The sequence below is a fragment of the Semicossyphus pulcher genome, unplaced genomic scaffold (genome assembly GCF_022749685.1).
Source record: "Semicossyphus pulcher isolate SPU_LCO1_2020_fin unplaced genomic scaffold, fSemPul1.0.p SCAF_10, whole genome shotgun sequence".
NCBI lineage: Eukaryota > Metazoa > Chordata > Actinopteri > Labriformes > Labridae > Semicossyphus > Semicossyphus pulcher.
Window position 1 is genome coordinate 22,365,344 of NW_027211604.1, and position 16,577 is coordinate 22,381,920.

The 16,577-nt window shown below is 41.9% G+C and overlaps 1 protein-coding gene across 1 annotated transcript in view; it reads left to right on the forward strand.

Moving 5' to 3' along the window:
* The window catches only part of doc2b (double C2-like domains, beta), a 171,769-nt gene that overhangs the window by 119,419 nt on the left and 35,773 nt on the right, over positions 1 to 16,577 (forward strand). Inside the window, exon 4 of the mRNA XM_069672896.1 lies at positions 14,590 to 14,699. Within this exon, the coding sequence (XP_069528997.1) occupies positions 14,590 to 14,699 (110 nt within the window). The remainder of the gene's footprint in view (positions 1 to 14,589; positions 14,700 to 16,577) is intronic.

A 16,577-nucleotide genomic window follows, 5' to 3' on the forward strand; every position in this document is an offset into this window, starting at 1 on the left:
ATCTTGTGCCAAAATGTTGAACTATTGCTTTAAGTCATGATTTAGTGACAAGAGCACAGAACAGAATATCAAGTAGTAAAGAGAACTGGAATTGCTTCCTTAGAGTTAAACAGACTATAGACACAGTTTTTAATGTTGTTTGGAGTCTTCTCAGCCTGTTTATAGAATAAGAAGAGAGTGCTATGAGTGGATTAAATTCATTGATACTGCTTAAATTGTCTTTGGGTCGATAAGACCCTTGAGACTGAGATTTCAGGAAAACATCTATTCTGTACTCATCCCTTCTTGTGGTTTCTCAGGGTCACAAAGGGACCCACACGAGTCGAAGGCTAATAATCTATTTCATGATTCTGGAGGCACCACAGTGAGGTTATAGTGCAAGGCTTCGAGGATGTAAACAACATTAAGTGACCGACCTAATGTGCCCACTTACACACCGCACTTCTCTATGCACTCGAAGAGACGAAACCTGTGATCTGTTGTGCCATTAAATATTTCCACGTCAGACCCCAATCACTACCTCTCCATCTTCACGATCACACATAACAGATAAATGAATCATGGATGGAAATGCATCTTCAATGTCAACATGCAGAATGACTCACTGGATGTTTTATATGAGACAATGAATTCTTTAATTTGCTTGCGCCTCTCAGGAGGCCTTGAGGTTGATTTAATCCTTTCATTAAACTCATCAAATCTAATATAAAAGCAGTGAATGGGTACATTCCACAAAAGCAGCTTACTGCAGGCATAAGCTGTGTGATTATCCATCTACCTGACTCACATCTCCCCTTTACTCAGAAACCTTTTAAACTCATCTCATTTGTCTCTTTGATAGGAACTTTTTAATTGATAAGTACCCACTCTTGCCTTTTGACTTTAGGCCACTGTTAATTTATTATAGATCAAATATTCAACAAAAAGAAAAGTTCTCTTTTCTTTGATTGTTACCACTTGTGGAGATAAAATGGAAAGATTTCATGAAGGTGGCAACTGAGGAAAGGCTGAGATGCCATTGTTATTATTCTAAAATCCCAATAGTCCGAAAAATTCCCCAAAGGACCAAAAGCCTATTTGTCCAACAACCTGTTATCTAGACAAGAAAAAACACATTATTCCTCAAGTGCTAGTTTAGTGACTGTTGACTCTGTCCATGGTGCTGAATTCGAGGGCGCTGAGGTCTCTCTCTATGTGATTACCCTCATAATGCATTCCCAGCCCCTCACCCTGATCCAAACGGTCATAACTACATGTCTAACCCATAGACTGTATAAAAAGATGGACGACATGACAGCTCCCTAAAAGTGAAGTCAAAACATTTCGGGTGCCCCCTGCTGACTGGCTGCAGTATAGGTCATAAAGCCCGCCTCCTCCATGTTAACAGATGGGACATGAGTCAAACTATAAAATCAAAATACATGCCCGATAAATGTTTCTCAAACATGGTTTCTGTCATTATAGCTAGTTATTATCATGCTGATTTACGTCCAAGTGTTGAAGTTTTTATTTTTAATTAGTTATTTGATGCTGTAAAAAGGATGATTGACAGCTCTGTTGACAAATACGGCTCCTGCAGCCGATCTGTTCCAGATTAGCAGAGTAGAGGACGAATGTCGAGAGGAGACGTAACTAAAACAATCACTACAGTCAGTGAAGTTTCTGTTTTGGTAAGTTAAGTGTGTTTTGGTTAGCTACAGTGGCTACAACTGCTTCACCCGCTGATCACTACTGCACAGACTCTGGCTCCAAGTGACATCACCATCGCAAGAGGCAGCGCCTATCACGGGGGCTATTTTGGCATTACCTTCATACAATGCGCGTCGTGTCGTCCATCTATATATACAGTCATTGGCCTAACCAATCCATTTGGGATATTCTTCATATTATTGGGGTTTATAATGGCCGCGTGGTGGTGCGTAATGCTGTCGCCTCACAGATAGAAGGTTCCTGGTTTGAATCCCATTTGGACATAGGGGGCCTTTCTGTGTGGAGTTTGCATGTTCTCCCCGTGCATGGGTTTGCTACGGGTACTCCAGCTTCCTCCCACAGTCCAAAGACATGCTCGTTAGGTTAACTGGTGACCCTAAATTGCCGGTTGGTATGAATGTGAGCCTGAAAGGTTGTCTGTCTCTGTGTGTCAGCCTTGTGTTTGACTGGCGATTAGTCCAGGGTGTACCCTGCTTCTCCCCCCCGCAACCCTGAACAGGATAAGCGGTATAGATGATGGATGGATTGGGTTTTTGTTTTGGGGGGAGTAATGGGGTGTGAGACAAATGGACCTTTCATCCATTCCAACATTTTTTAACTATTCGGATGTCAGAAAAAGTGTCTGTCAGAACAATTGGCAGTCCCTGAGGGAAGGCCTTGTTACAAACATCTCTTTTTAATATTATTTACAGAGACCCGACCATCAATGAGCAAGCACTTGGCAAAAGCTGCAGATCTGTGACATCTGTGGAATTGTGTTGTGTGTTAAAATGGCACATTTTTCAAAGGAATTTATTGTGAACTGCCAGAAGTTCTCCCTCTTCAAAAAATATTCTGGTCTATCAGCATCTTTATATTGTTAACCTGTCAGCTGGATGGATTATCTCGGCAAAGGAGAAGTAGGACTCCACACAGGGTTCGGACAAATTTGGGAATACAATTTATCGGAACGCATGAAAAATGAATGCAGAAGCAGTATGTCTCAGCACTGTATGTGGGGAAGACACAACCTCAATACAAAACATATTGGGACACTGTGTTGAATGCAAATGAAATGTGCAGACTTCACAAATCTTTATACTTTTTTCAGATGAATATACGTCAAAGGGGACTAACAAATAATCAAATTATGTTTTATTTATGTTTCACACAGTGTCCCAACCCATTTAAACTTGGGGTTGTACATTATTACATTGTCTATATAGTCAGTCCAGGCTGAATTCTTCATCTCTGAACTCTGAACTCAAAATAAAACTGGATGAGTCTGTGAGATCTCTGCAGACAGATGGAAACAGTCATCACGTCTGCTGTGCATATGGATCTCTTTATTGTTCAGAGAGGCGACTCTGTCCACTGCACGCTCAGCCAGACAGTGAGTTGGGACTTTTATTGTCCGGTGCACAAAACACAGTGTTAATAACATTTTCAATCTTCTTCATATCTGACTGGAATAAATGACTGACTGCTTCGTGAAGGAACACTGATGCCACTTTGTTTTCACACAACTTCTTTTCTTGAAAATTAAAAAATGGACTAATGAGAGAGCGAGCACAGATAGAGCTGTGATTATTTGCATGAAAATGTGTAATTAGCTACACAGACAGAGAAAGCCCAGGGCCTGACAACTGTAATGAAACAGTAGCGTAGTAATTGTCACACACAGCACATGGAAAAGGCCGTAAAGCAGATCAACAGTCTGCCTGCTGATGGTCTAAATCAAGCAGCTCTTCCCCTTTAATCAGGAGACTTACAGGAGAAATCCACCACCTGTAGATATCAGCTGTGATATTAACCAAGCAACAGATTTCAGCCAGAAGATTCATCAACAACTAGCGACCAGACTGTTGCGTAGATCCATCGCTCCCTGAGGAGGATTCAACTGGTTTAACTGTTCTAGCAGAATTAGTGCACTGTAACCGCAGAGTGCTGTTAGAGCTGTGTGCTCTCCGTTCTGCAGAGATAAACAAGAGCTTAAAAATGTGTTAAAAATATCATGTAGCCTACACAACACGCGGCTAAAAATACTGTGATGGTAAATGACACATTGGCGTCAGCCGTGAATCATCTCTGTGTTTGTTCTTGAGGGAAATTTTATTTACTTTCTTACAAGATAATTGCTACTTCCTTCGCAGCGTTGTGGCTGTTAGAATAACCACCTTTCAATAACTATGAGTCACTGATTGTTTAACCATCATTGAATCAGACATAAATCTGTCTTATAACAACATGAACACATATATCTAATGTGAAACAAAACACCCAGCAACTCTGAAGCTCACTTATAAACATGCTGAAGCTGAAATTGAAAGCTTATTAGAGCTGTTTCTTTACGCGCATGCAGAGGCAGAGTGTCGTGGTAATTTCTGGAAAACAAACCAGGCTCAAGAAGTGCTCTGGCTGAATCCGCACAGGAGCTTTCTTGAGTCTGCCTTTTATACATAGTCCCCAAACTTACACTGACACCTGTAAGTAATCTTCTGCTCTGACACAAATCCTTCTGTGACTATTTGTCAAAAAAAAAGTTTGCTTGACCATGAGCAAATAGGAAAGTCAGACAAGTGTCTTCAAGACTCAAATTACAAGAATGTAAAGAATATCTGTGACGTGTGCTCTGTTACTTTGTGTTGTAGACACACAGAGTTCTCTGGTGCTGTGCCGGATATTATTCCTTGACACTGTGACCTTGACTTTTATCATCTCAATGAGTTTGACAGATTTCTTACCATCAGGCCAACATAACGGTGCATTTAAAGCTCCTGTGAGGAGGAAGGTTTGTGTTGATTTTGGCGCCCCCTGTGGACAAACCTCTTATCTCTTTGCTGATTTTGTCCTCTACATGCTTAAGTGGTGGTTTTAAACAAAAAATCTCATCCTGCTTTCTTTAACAGTCACATGTATCACTCACTTTAAATTTTCGCACTGGAAAATGTAAACAAAGGCAGCAAGCAGTTAATCACTTCGTCTGACACCAACCCCCCCCCCCACCTGCTGCTTCAGGCATTAAAAATAACTATATAGAAATAATCAATCTTGTCGCTGATGGTCTGGTTTGCGTTTGTAGTTCATACAGAGTCATCAGAATTAATTTCAGTCTGTTTCATAACCAGCGAAAAACTCAAAATCTAAGTTGTCAATCTTTATCATCTTTGCTTCATGGGCTAGGTATGTTCTGAGTCCTGATTGGTACATAAATAAGTTGTTGTGCAACCGCAGGGGCAACTGCTTTAATTTATGATTACAAAGAAAATGTTTATTTCACAATATGATAACTATAGAACCATTGACACCATTAGTGTTTACATTGTTGCAATGTTAGAATTTCATTTAGCAGACGCTTTTGTCCAAAGCGACTTATATCTGAGAGTTAATACAACACAAGCAACGATCAAGACCGGAGGGAACGAAGTCAGTAAGTGCCAACAAACAGCTTCAAGTGCGATTGGACACTGGTGCCAACAGGCAGTGTATAGGGCGTTTTTTTTTTTTTTTATTATAATCATCAGCAACATCAACAAGATCAGTATAGTCATCATCATCGTCATGAAAATCCTAGTCAGCATAAACTACATCCTCGATGTCGTCATCATCAATAGCATCAATATCATTAAGGTCAGAGGTGTTCATAAAGAGCTGGGGCTTTAGCTTCTTCTTAAAGGTGAAAGGACTCTGCAGACTGAATGGAGAAGAGTCAAGTTAATGCAGCACAAGCAATGATCATAACAGGAGTAAAAGCGTATTTAAGTTCAAAGGTCACAGGTGCCAACAGGCAGTGCATAGAGGCAATGCAGGGTCCATATAAGCCTATTTTTAATTATTTTTATTTTATTTTATCATCATCAGCAACATCACCAACCTTCGTCAATATCATCGCCATCATGAGTATCCTAATGAACAGCTAAACAACCTCCTCAACATTACCATCATCAATATCTTTGTCATCGACATCATCATGCGGAGGTGTTCATGAAGGAGCTGGGTCTTTAGCTTTCTCTTGTTCAGACTGGTTCCCTTTAAAGCCTTGCTTTCCTTTTGCAATTCTCTCTGCTACCTGGTAACAACATTAAATTATAGGCTGGATTTACAGTTCAAAGGAAGTGCGTCAAACATCGCACAAACCAAAGAGAAAAAAAATGCAATTTTTTTTTGTTCCGGTAGCTGTAATGTGCAATATGGCACAGGCAAATCTGATGACATACTACCTTTACATGCATACGCTTCCCACTGCATGCAATAATAACAGGTCAAAGCTTTTGTACTGATAACTTTAACAAGGTGCTTTGTCCCTGACTTGGCTGCAGTATGCATATCATTACCTGGCAACATCTCTCATTATTGATAGGCTTTAATCGTATCATTCATCACATAGTTCTAAGGCTGAAAGAGGCTAAAGAAGCAGACTTTTTGTGTTCCACTCCACTGAGTTTGGCTTCTCCCCCTGCCATCTGCTGCTCCCACCCGCTCTCTGTCCCTGCTGATAAAGTGCTACTGTACATCGTCTGTGAATGGATGCTGGCGCTCACATCTCCGGATGATTTTGTTTCAGTGCAATTTAATCCAAGCAGATTAAATTAACTTTAAAACTTCCTGAACAATACACAACTTTTTGCTCCTCTGGAAAAGTCTGGTTTCTAAACTGAACTTGCTTAACATCATTTGTTACCCACATAGCGTGAAAGCTGCTGCATCGTTTTCCTGTGATTGGTTTACGCTCGTATTAGTTTTCTATTCTTTATGTGTCCCGCTATGGTGGCTTACACTGCTAATGTCAACCACTCTTTCAGTTTGCTTTCCACAGCAGCAGAGCGGGCCTGTTTTTATCGGAGGTGTCATGGATTATTTGACTTGTAAGTGAAATAAAACTCTCCACGAGGGCATGTGGTCTCAGGGATTTGTCTCCTGCCTCAGACCTCACAGAGGCCTTTGGATATTCCTGCCAGTGAAACGAGATGCCGTCACCTTCTCCCCGCTCTGATATTCTCTCAGCTTGCTCTCCAAATAATCATTAGGCTCGGTCTAAGAGCCTCATTAAGAGCCACTAAAGAGGTCATAAGTTCTGCCTGCACTCTAATCAGAAGTGAAGTTTCACGCTCGGCTGCAGAGACAGATCAGTTTTTTCTCCTCTGAGACCACAATCAAACGCGATGCAATGCCTCTGATTTTCCAGATTTAACTGACGAAAACTGATGGAGATTTATGAGTCATAGCTCTATTGTTTGACTAAATGCTGATTAACAGGGAATCCAGGCAGGAGTGGGACATTTAGTAGCTGTTAAAGGACTATTTAACTGTTAAGATTTGTTTTTTTAAACCTTATTGTTACTAGTCCCGTGCGAATAGGGCTTTAATCAATCAGTTTACATTGTGTACTGTGTTGTGTAAACCAGATGCAGACCACAGACTCAGAGGTTTTGGGATAGTAATGAGGTTCATTGCAGGAAAAGGGAGATGGAGATTAGGTGGATGTTGTCCAAAAGGTTGCAGAGGGAAAAGGTGGTATGGCAGGCGAGACGAGGGTGTGAGTGTGGCTGGTGGAGCGGGGCAAGGTGAGGAGTTAAGGATCCAACTGGCAGGTTAAGGCAGATTGGAAGTGTGGTAAACCTATGGCACACTCGATGAGAAACCAGAGTCAAAAACTTCATCAGTTAACAATAATCACTGAAAGGCCTGAGACGAAGTCTACCAAATTAGCTGAAACAACGATCTGGTGATGAGTGGATGGAGAACCAGGTTAGATATAATGGTGGGCTGATGAGTAGATGGAGGGCAGGTGTGCAGGTTTGAGCAGGTGTTTTGCATGAGCAGCAATCAGGAGGGAGCAGGAGAATGTCACTGGAGGAAGCCACGCCCACACACACTCAGACACAGACAGACAGGGGAAAACAGGGAGGAATAACTGGGGGCACGGAGGGAGCCATGACAGTGTTATGTAATAATCCATAACCAGGTTTCGCTCCCAATTGATCCGGCTTGGTCAGTGGCTTAAAGATCTAATCTTGAAGATTTCAGTTTTGTTCTCTTTGGCGGCACCTTATGGCAACCAACGGTAATAGCTGGAGCACACTTCCCAATTTAACCAGACGTCTACAGTTGGCTCCCTTTGCTATGGTTGTAACTCCTAATTTCCCTGGCTGACGGTCGCTCTCATTTTCAGACTGTTTGCCTTCATCTGAGCGTCAAATTTGTTTCTTTTTCTTCGGATTTTCACTTATTGTTGAAGTTGTATCTGTAGTCATCGATCTTTTCTTTGTTTGTTCAGCCATAGTAGATTACTGTTTACTCTCAACACTTGCAGAGACCGGAAAAGCAGCTGCTTAGCTCCGCCTACCCTCTCTGGCAGACCAACCACTGCTGGCTGATGGAAAACGCGTATTTCATCAACTTAAATCAACCAAATTAGTTTTGGCGCCTAAACCTCAACAAACTGCAGCATTTTCGCAGTAACATATAAATGTTAATAATTGTTTTCTTTTAAAAAGTCTAAAAACATGAAATGTTTGTCTTTGTTATCTGCTCATTCATTATCGCTACCTGCATGTTCCAAACTAAAGACAGAGCTGTACCTTGATCATCTTACTTTGAAGCTTAGGGCCACTGATCAAGCTGCTGTGTTTGACAAGTTGGGAGATGTGAGATTGTGTTAAATAAACCACAATAAAAGCACATTCACGTTCGCTTTTAAGTTCCAATATACCCCAGAAAAGCTTTATCTTTACATCCATGTTTTTTCATATTGGGCAAAATGAAAAGTTTCATACCCAAAATTAATACTTCAAACACACCACTGAAGGCAGGAACCAAGGTGTGAATTATAGTCCCTTTCACACACGCAGCTGCAACCAGATTAACAAGATTAACGAATATTTGTACAACAATTAGTTCCGAACAAATAGTCTGATTGGACAAGAGGCATTCCATGAGTGCTGATATAGAGAACGCTGGGACTTTTCACTCTGTGTATCACTCCGCCTCAGCCAGGTGTTCTGAATACTGTTAATTAACATTACATCAGCGTGTGTGTCTATATTGATCAAGCTGGAACCTCTGAATCACACAGCAGACTCTTATTTCCCTGGTTGATGATACATTAAAACAAACAAGCTGTGCCCCAATCCAGGGGCTGCATCCTTTGAAGGAGGTGGTCTACGGAGGATCAGTCATTCATAACCTGCGTAGAACCGTTAAAGCTGAACTGTAATGAGACGGTCTGGTCTACAGAGCATTTCCTGTTTGCATCACCAGCTGTTCCTGCCCTTACCCTTGTGTCACCAAATGACACTCCTGTCGCCTAGCAACAGGTAGATAGCGGGCTAACTAGCTAGCATACCTAACGTCACATAACTTAACTTTGAAGGGCCCTTTCGTTTTTGTAAACAACAAATGTGTAACTTTAGCTATTCGATTGAGTTGAAACCAAAAACTTTTCCATTTAAAAGTTTACTCTTTCGGCCGCGAGTCCACCATATTTTTTGAATTGGCGCGCAATGCATCTCAGGATACGTTGGGCCAGGATCCATCGGGTGCATCCTTCGCGGCCCGGGAAACGAAGGAGGCATCTGTCGGCCGCATCTGAAGGGGCCTTCGAAATGGGGCAGCCTTCGACGCGCCGCTGTGACGCAATCGGCCTACAAATATGGCCTTCAAATACGGCCTTCGAAGCTGCAGCTCCTGGATCTGGACACAGCTACAGATAAATGTACATGATTAAAAAAACAGCTGATCTGTGGTTACCTCTAGACACAGAGTGCAGGAGAATGTTTGTGTTGCTTAGCAACAAAAGTCCAATTTCAGTTAAGCTGTGGAACTTGTTGAGTTGGTGGTAAAAAATAATCTGTTGTTGATTGTTACTGTTTACTGCTATTTACCGCTTGTATCGCTGTTTTAGAAAAGCAATATCACGTCATAATGTTGTTCTGAATATCATCAAGGCTGTGATTATCTGCGACCGAATCACAGCCGTGATGATATTCAGAACATCATCACGCCCTCTTGTGTGATATTGCTTCAGTACACGAGTTACAGAGTGACAGATTCTTAAGAAGGGCTCGTTGTGATTAAAACAGAGTTCCTGAGCAGCCTAAATCTTCAGTGTGTGCACCTGCAGCCTGATGACAGTCCCTCGTACATGAGCCTGTGTTCCTCCTTCGAGTGTGGGGGGCCTTTTAAACCGAAGCAGAGACCCTGAAGCCAAAATGCTGCAATAATTGGCTTGAGAGGGAACCTTTTGAGCCTTGGCAGCTGAAATGACTTGTGACGCGGGCTGCTCATTTGTAGCGCAGCCCTCCGTCTGTGAGCAGGTGGTGGAGGTGAATGATTTCCCCTTGAACGCTCGCTGATCACTGGTGTCGCAGAGGAAACTCCCTCTGTACTGCAGGTTCACTGTTTTTATATTTAATTCACAACTTTCATCAACACAGTTAAAACCAGAGGCCTGTCATTATGTCGTTTAAAGGATCTGATTCAGTCAGGGCTTTGTTACTCTCTAATTAAATACCTGTTGAGTCATGACTTCAGGTCGATTTATCGACTTCCCGGCCCACCAGTGACCGTCATCTGACAACATTGTGATTCAACTCATCACTCCCTCCGCTTCCTGCCATCCTGCCAACAATCCACTTAACTAACTGCACAGCGGGGGGGTTGAAATAATCACAGTGCCCCCCCAAACGGTTTCATCACACTGACCTTCATGATGGACGTGAACACCGCTTCAGACAGAAATGAAGTGGCTGATTAAACAAGTACACTACCACGTACTTTAATGTTAGTTTGCGCCGCTTCTTGTTGCCATGCGTCTTCAAAGAATCTTCCAACATTCACCCGAGCAATACTTGTCAGTGATTGGCTCGTGCAGTGACCTGATTTTCCTTTTTGATCACCGTATTTTGCACATACACGTTCTGGGAGCGAGGGTGCAGCTCACGCCACGGTCGGTTTTGAGGTCTTATTCTGAAGTGAATATCTTAATTTGAATTAATTAGGATAGAAGTACGACATTTACCATTCACGCATAATAGTTAAGGAGACAACCGTTTTCAGCAAAAGTGCACACATTTGAAAACACAGATTATCTGAAAGCGGTTATCTCAGCAGACTATATGACAGATTTTATCTGACATCTAATCTTACAGCCCGGGAAAGATTTATGTGCCTCAACTTCTTCTATAAGTAAAGGTACAAAATAAAATGGCTCTGGAGCAGGGTGCTGTGCTTCTTATCGGTTCAGGGGAAGAGGTATTTATGGGTTTTTTTGCCTTCTTACTTTACAGTTTTGTAGATTTTCTAGGTTAACACAGTATGCCGTTGTGGTAGCTATAGGACTTATACTGTAAGTTTTTCAGTTTTAAGAAATACGCTTATTTAAGAGTTGATATTTATGCCTTTATAACTTTCAGAATCAGAATCGGGGTTTATTGCCAAGTAGGTTTACACAAACAAGGAATTTGTTTTGGTGATTTTGGTGCAGAACAATTAACACAGAACAAAAATAAAAATAAGTAAAAGGAATAAGATAAAGAAAATAGGAGATACGAATAAAAACATAAAAAGCAGTTTTATTGGATTACCCTCTCTTTTTGTTTGTTTCTTCTTAAACTCAATATCTTTCAGTAAACACAGACCAAGCACACAGATTTACAACTACAAAATAGTATCAACTCACCATACAGCAGCAGCTAATTTGTGGTTATACAAGCTTGTAACATTATTTTTAATCCCACCTACAATGCTCTGATTAATATTCTATTTAATGGTTGATGGTCCTTTTCAAATGTGAGGATCAGCCAATAAGCAAAAAAAAGACCTGTTTGAATCACTGAACAGTGATTCAGAGGTCTGGACTGGTTGAGGTGGGGGCATTCAGACAATATTTCCACAGATGCCCAGAGCTTAATCAACTGAATGATAAAAAAATCAACATTATCCTGCTCAGATGTTGGCATTTTTTACCTTAACAGAAAATTTAGACACTGAGACAGAGGGGACGACATGCAACGGATCTTCTGTCCAATTTGAACGAGAGACATTAAAACATTAAGCATGCATGGTGCAGCATCAGCAGTAATGCATGTGTTGTACCATCGTGGTCGAGCTGACCCTTAAAGGTTTGATACTAAAAGAATGAGATGGCGGATATAAGCAGCCGCAACAAGTTTCCTCCAAAGGATGGCGGAGCTCAGTCTTACAGATAGTGTAAGGAGCTCAGACATCCGGAGGGAGCTCGGAGTAGAGCCGCTACTCCTGCACCAAAAGGAGCCAGTTGAGGTCGTTCGGGCATCTGATTAGGATGCCCCCCGGGCATGTCCAACTGGGAGGAGACCCCAGGCTGACCCAGGGGGATTATATATCCCACCTGGCCTGAAAACACTTTGGGATCCCCCAGGAGGAGCTGGAAAACGTTGCTCAGGAGAGGGATGTCTGGGCTAACTTGCTTAGCTATGCTGCCACTGCGACCCGACCCCGGATAAACAGAAGAAAATGGATGGCTGGATTTTAGACTCAGCCAACATCACGCCCGACCTGAATTAATTCTGTCACAAATATAAACTGTAGTACACAACTTTTCCATTAATCTTATCAACATGCCTTGTTCTGCACGACTGTCGATGTTTTTTCAGAAACATTTTACTATGACGAGATCAAAAAGCAGCAAAAACTTTTAATTTAGGAAAGAAAGAACCGAGGAAGGAAGTGAATAATTAACCTAATCATTTAATTAAGTTACAGAATGAAAATGTTATTTGCATTTTTATACACAAAGTTATCAGCCTTTAAAACATCATTTTGAATGCTGCCTGTTTGCGTGTGTGCGTCAACAGGCTTCCTGTGGGAATCAGCCGCTGATTGAGGCAGAAACAATCAGCGAGAGGCTTATTATGTGGAACCCCGCCATCAGACCTGCAAATAATCACACAGCTAATTGATTGAATTCAGCAGAATCACATGTCCTCAGCCCTGACTCACTGCACAGAGTCATCACCCTCACCATGTCGTGTTTACTGTTCTGCTCGCAGGGTTTCCCCCGCACGCAGTTACTTAGTCAGTGAAAGTTCTGTGTCACAGTCTGAAGTCTGCGCTCATATTAACTGAAGCAACTTTGGATAATCAGGCCGCACACTGACTTTTTGTCTGATACACCCAGTAACACAACATTCCCTCTGTTAAACATGAACTGCATAAACTTCACAAGGACTTTTCCTGAATGTCAAATAGTTATCAAATATGATCATTACGTTTAATTTAGTTTCAGATTTGGTTATTTTTGAAAGATGTAGTATCACTTTCTTTTAACACAAGTAGACTCACAACCACAGTTTTTTACAAAGGGTTCAATAGAACCAAAATCTTCCTCATCCCACATTTCTTCTGGTTCCTACATGTCCCACAATACCTCTCATCTGCTAACAGTTCATTCAGAGATTTACGCTAGTAGCAGTAAATGTAGCCTGAAGCCGCTAGCCTGCAGCAGAGATGAGTACGAGGCCACAGAGGTCTCACTAAGCTCTGTTCTTTGTAACTCCACAGCCCCCGAGTTTTGTTCTTTTTCAGATGAACACAAACACTGCTGACTCAAGTGACATCACTTGAGGACATTTATCAGACTTCACAGAGGTACATGTGGAGGCAAAAGAAGACATCATACAACTTTTCACATTCATGAAGTTTGCCGAGACAAACAGACTTTAAAATTTCCATAATTGACAGTTACATTTCTCGTATCACCTCACTTGCTTTCGTTTAAGAGAGACATTGACATATTGTTTGGTTTAAGACTGTGACAGTCGATGTCAGTCTTTGAGCTGGAGTTAGGATGTGATTAACCTATGATTGCTAAAGAGATCACAAATAATAATAAACTGTTGCTCGTCCACAAAAATACATTTTAAAATGCAAATCAAACAGCTTTTAGAGGTGTTTGACAGAGCCAGGCTAACCGTCATCCCCTGCTTCCAGTCTTTCTAGTGAACTAAGCTAATGCGGGGCGAACACTACGAGAAAATCACTGATTTTGGGCCTGATTCCCGATTTTCTTGCCAAATTTTCCTGAGGTGTGAGTGAGTGATTTTACTTCCCCCAATCTGCTCGGAAGAACGTCGTGGCCGCACGGATTTTAAATCATAAATATCATCATAATATTTACAATCCGACATCCTGTTGTGTGGGGGGAACCCCAAGGACACCCGAGAACGCACTCTGTGGATCGTCACGTAGAACAGAACGATTGCCAAGCTGCAATCATCGCCAATTCTTCCTGCCCGTCATCCGCCATGTTTGTTTACTTTAAAGTCTCATTTGACTGCGAGAGATTTTGCGAGATTTCCAGTTTTGTGAGTTATTTGTCGTCGTGTGTGGGGTCTCTCACTTTTTCAACATCTGTTAAGACTTTAAAAATGATACTGTTCCTGTATTGTTGAATTGTGTGGATCAAGTGTAAGGTTGTGATATTTTTGAGGCCGAACAGGAACATCCTTTCCCTCTAAAAGTTTTGTGCAGAAGAGACAGGAACAGCCTGAACCGGAACAGACTCATTGTAACCATCTTCTAACAGTTTATTCAACATCATTCACTCCCTTGCATGCACAGGCCTAATCAAAGTCTGTCACTTCATGTAAATGCATTCTGCTGTTTATTTTTCATTCCCCACAGTGTTCAATATGCAGCAGCGCGCTCGTGTTTGCGTGCGTGCAGCCAGACGTCAATGCATTGACAAATTTTCACCAGGGCGCAGAGCCTCTGTACACTTTCAGGGCGTTTATATAATTCTGGCAGCACTTCAATATAACCCTGACACCTGAGGGATGAAGTCTCTGGAGCTGTAGGAGGGAGCAGGTACTCAGTCAATCGTGATGTTCAATCCTGTTGATTTCTCCTTTTGTCTTTCAGGCCAATAAACTTAGAACCAAGACCCTGCACAACACACTCAACCCCGTCTGGAGCGAGACCCTGACCTACTACGGCATCACCGACGAGGATATGGTCCGCAAGACACTCAGGTACTCTCAACCCAGACGCACTGCAGTGTGTGAGACCAGAATGAAGAGGAATAGAGAGATAACAGGAAGGAACGAGTCAAGGACAGAGAAAAATGATGGGGAAGGAGGAAATGTGCCAGGAAAGTAAAGAAAGGAACGAAGAAAAGTATGGGGGGGGAGGCAGAGAGAAAACTGTAAAAGATGGTAAAATATAAGGAAAGACTGAAAAAAGGAAGCAGAAAGAAATGGCTGAAAAGAAAAGAAAACGGGAGAGGTAATAAAAGGAACAAAGGGTGAAGAAAAAAGGAGAGAAGAGTGGAAATAAAAAATAATGAAATAGTTGGAAAGAAGGTTGGAAAAAGTGAAAGGAACAGAAGGGAAGGGAAAGGAAAACAGACGTATGAAATTACAAATGACGTTAAACGTTTGATGGAAAAGAAAAAATGAAAGTGAATAGGAATAAGTAAAATAAAAACAAAGTAGAATAAACTAAACATAAAGACAGCATTCCTGTAACTGGCTGAAACGGTTAAGGGGCGTGAAGATCCCCCTGAATCCGACAAAGCCATACAGGTGATGATGTCCCAAAACGGCAGCTTGACAACAACATGGTGGCATCCACACAAAACGGGCTTTACTATGAAGTAAGTTCAACATACTCAGGCTTTATTAAAAGACCCCCTCCAGTGAAAACCAAGTGTTTAACATTGTAGACATCTCCATGTGGTGTTGTTCATGTGCTATGAGACGTATCAGGGACAACATCAGCAGTCATCTCCATGGCTGGGCCTGTCTGCTTTTAAACTGCAGTGTACCAAGGACAGGCTGAACAACACGTTTTCAGATTGGCAGGTTTGAGACGTCACAAACCTAAGGAGCCAATCCCGTTAATGGACGGGGTGACGCTATGCATATCATTATGTGTAACCTATGGCAACCACTTTGGCGATGCGTGAGCAAGCTGTAACCGCCATCGTCATTTTTGTAAACTCACTACTGACTACAAACATTAACGTTACTACTGCTAATTACTAAACTTCAAGCTAGCTAAGTTTCAACAAGCTGCCACTAAACGATGGCAGAGACGTGTTTTGTTTTCACGACGGAGGGGGAGGGTTGGAAATGTGCATAGCGGGCGGGGACGCGTCATTTCACGCTTCTTCCACACAAAAAGAGCGATCACCAGCTGTCTGCTTCAGTCAGACTGTTTAAATGAGAAGCGATGATGAATATATAAAAAGTTTTTTACTGTAAATATCAACACTGCAGCTGCTAATAAGGCAAGAGAGGAATGTGGAGCATGTGCTACTGTAACTGCACAGCTTCATTCTGTGTCTTTACATGCGTAACGTTCCAAGAGTTTACATACACATATAACCTCAGCTGAGGATCTGTATTACCTGTGGAGAACATGGTCAGGACATAATTAAAGAAAGGATGTTCTAAACTTAATCCAAAAGGTAACTGGACTTGGTTGAAGTTCTTGAAGACGTTTCAACTCTTACCAAAAGGCTTCTTCAGATCTAAACTGACTGCTGGACGGAGCTAGAAATATAAGCTCAAGGGTGAGTCGTTAACCTGAGCTGTTGACCCAGTATCACTGAGAGTCGTTAGTACCCTCTGGTGTTGATGGGTCGTTCGGCTCACATGATCCTGAGTGTGATCTCAGCTGTTTGGGCAGAGATTTCAACAGTGCATTGTAAGTGGGCGATAGGTGGTGTCTTGGGCCAACACCTCTGTTAAGGGATGGTTTTTCCAGCTTAACATAGATGGCTTCCTTGACACCTCTTCCAAAGAAACCTCTTCATAAGACTAAATCTAAAATAGCTGCCAAAGTGAACCGTGGATGGAAAGAAGGGGCCCAAATAAGACAAAGAGACAATGGTCATTTATATTAAA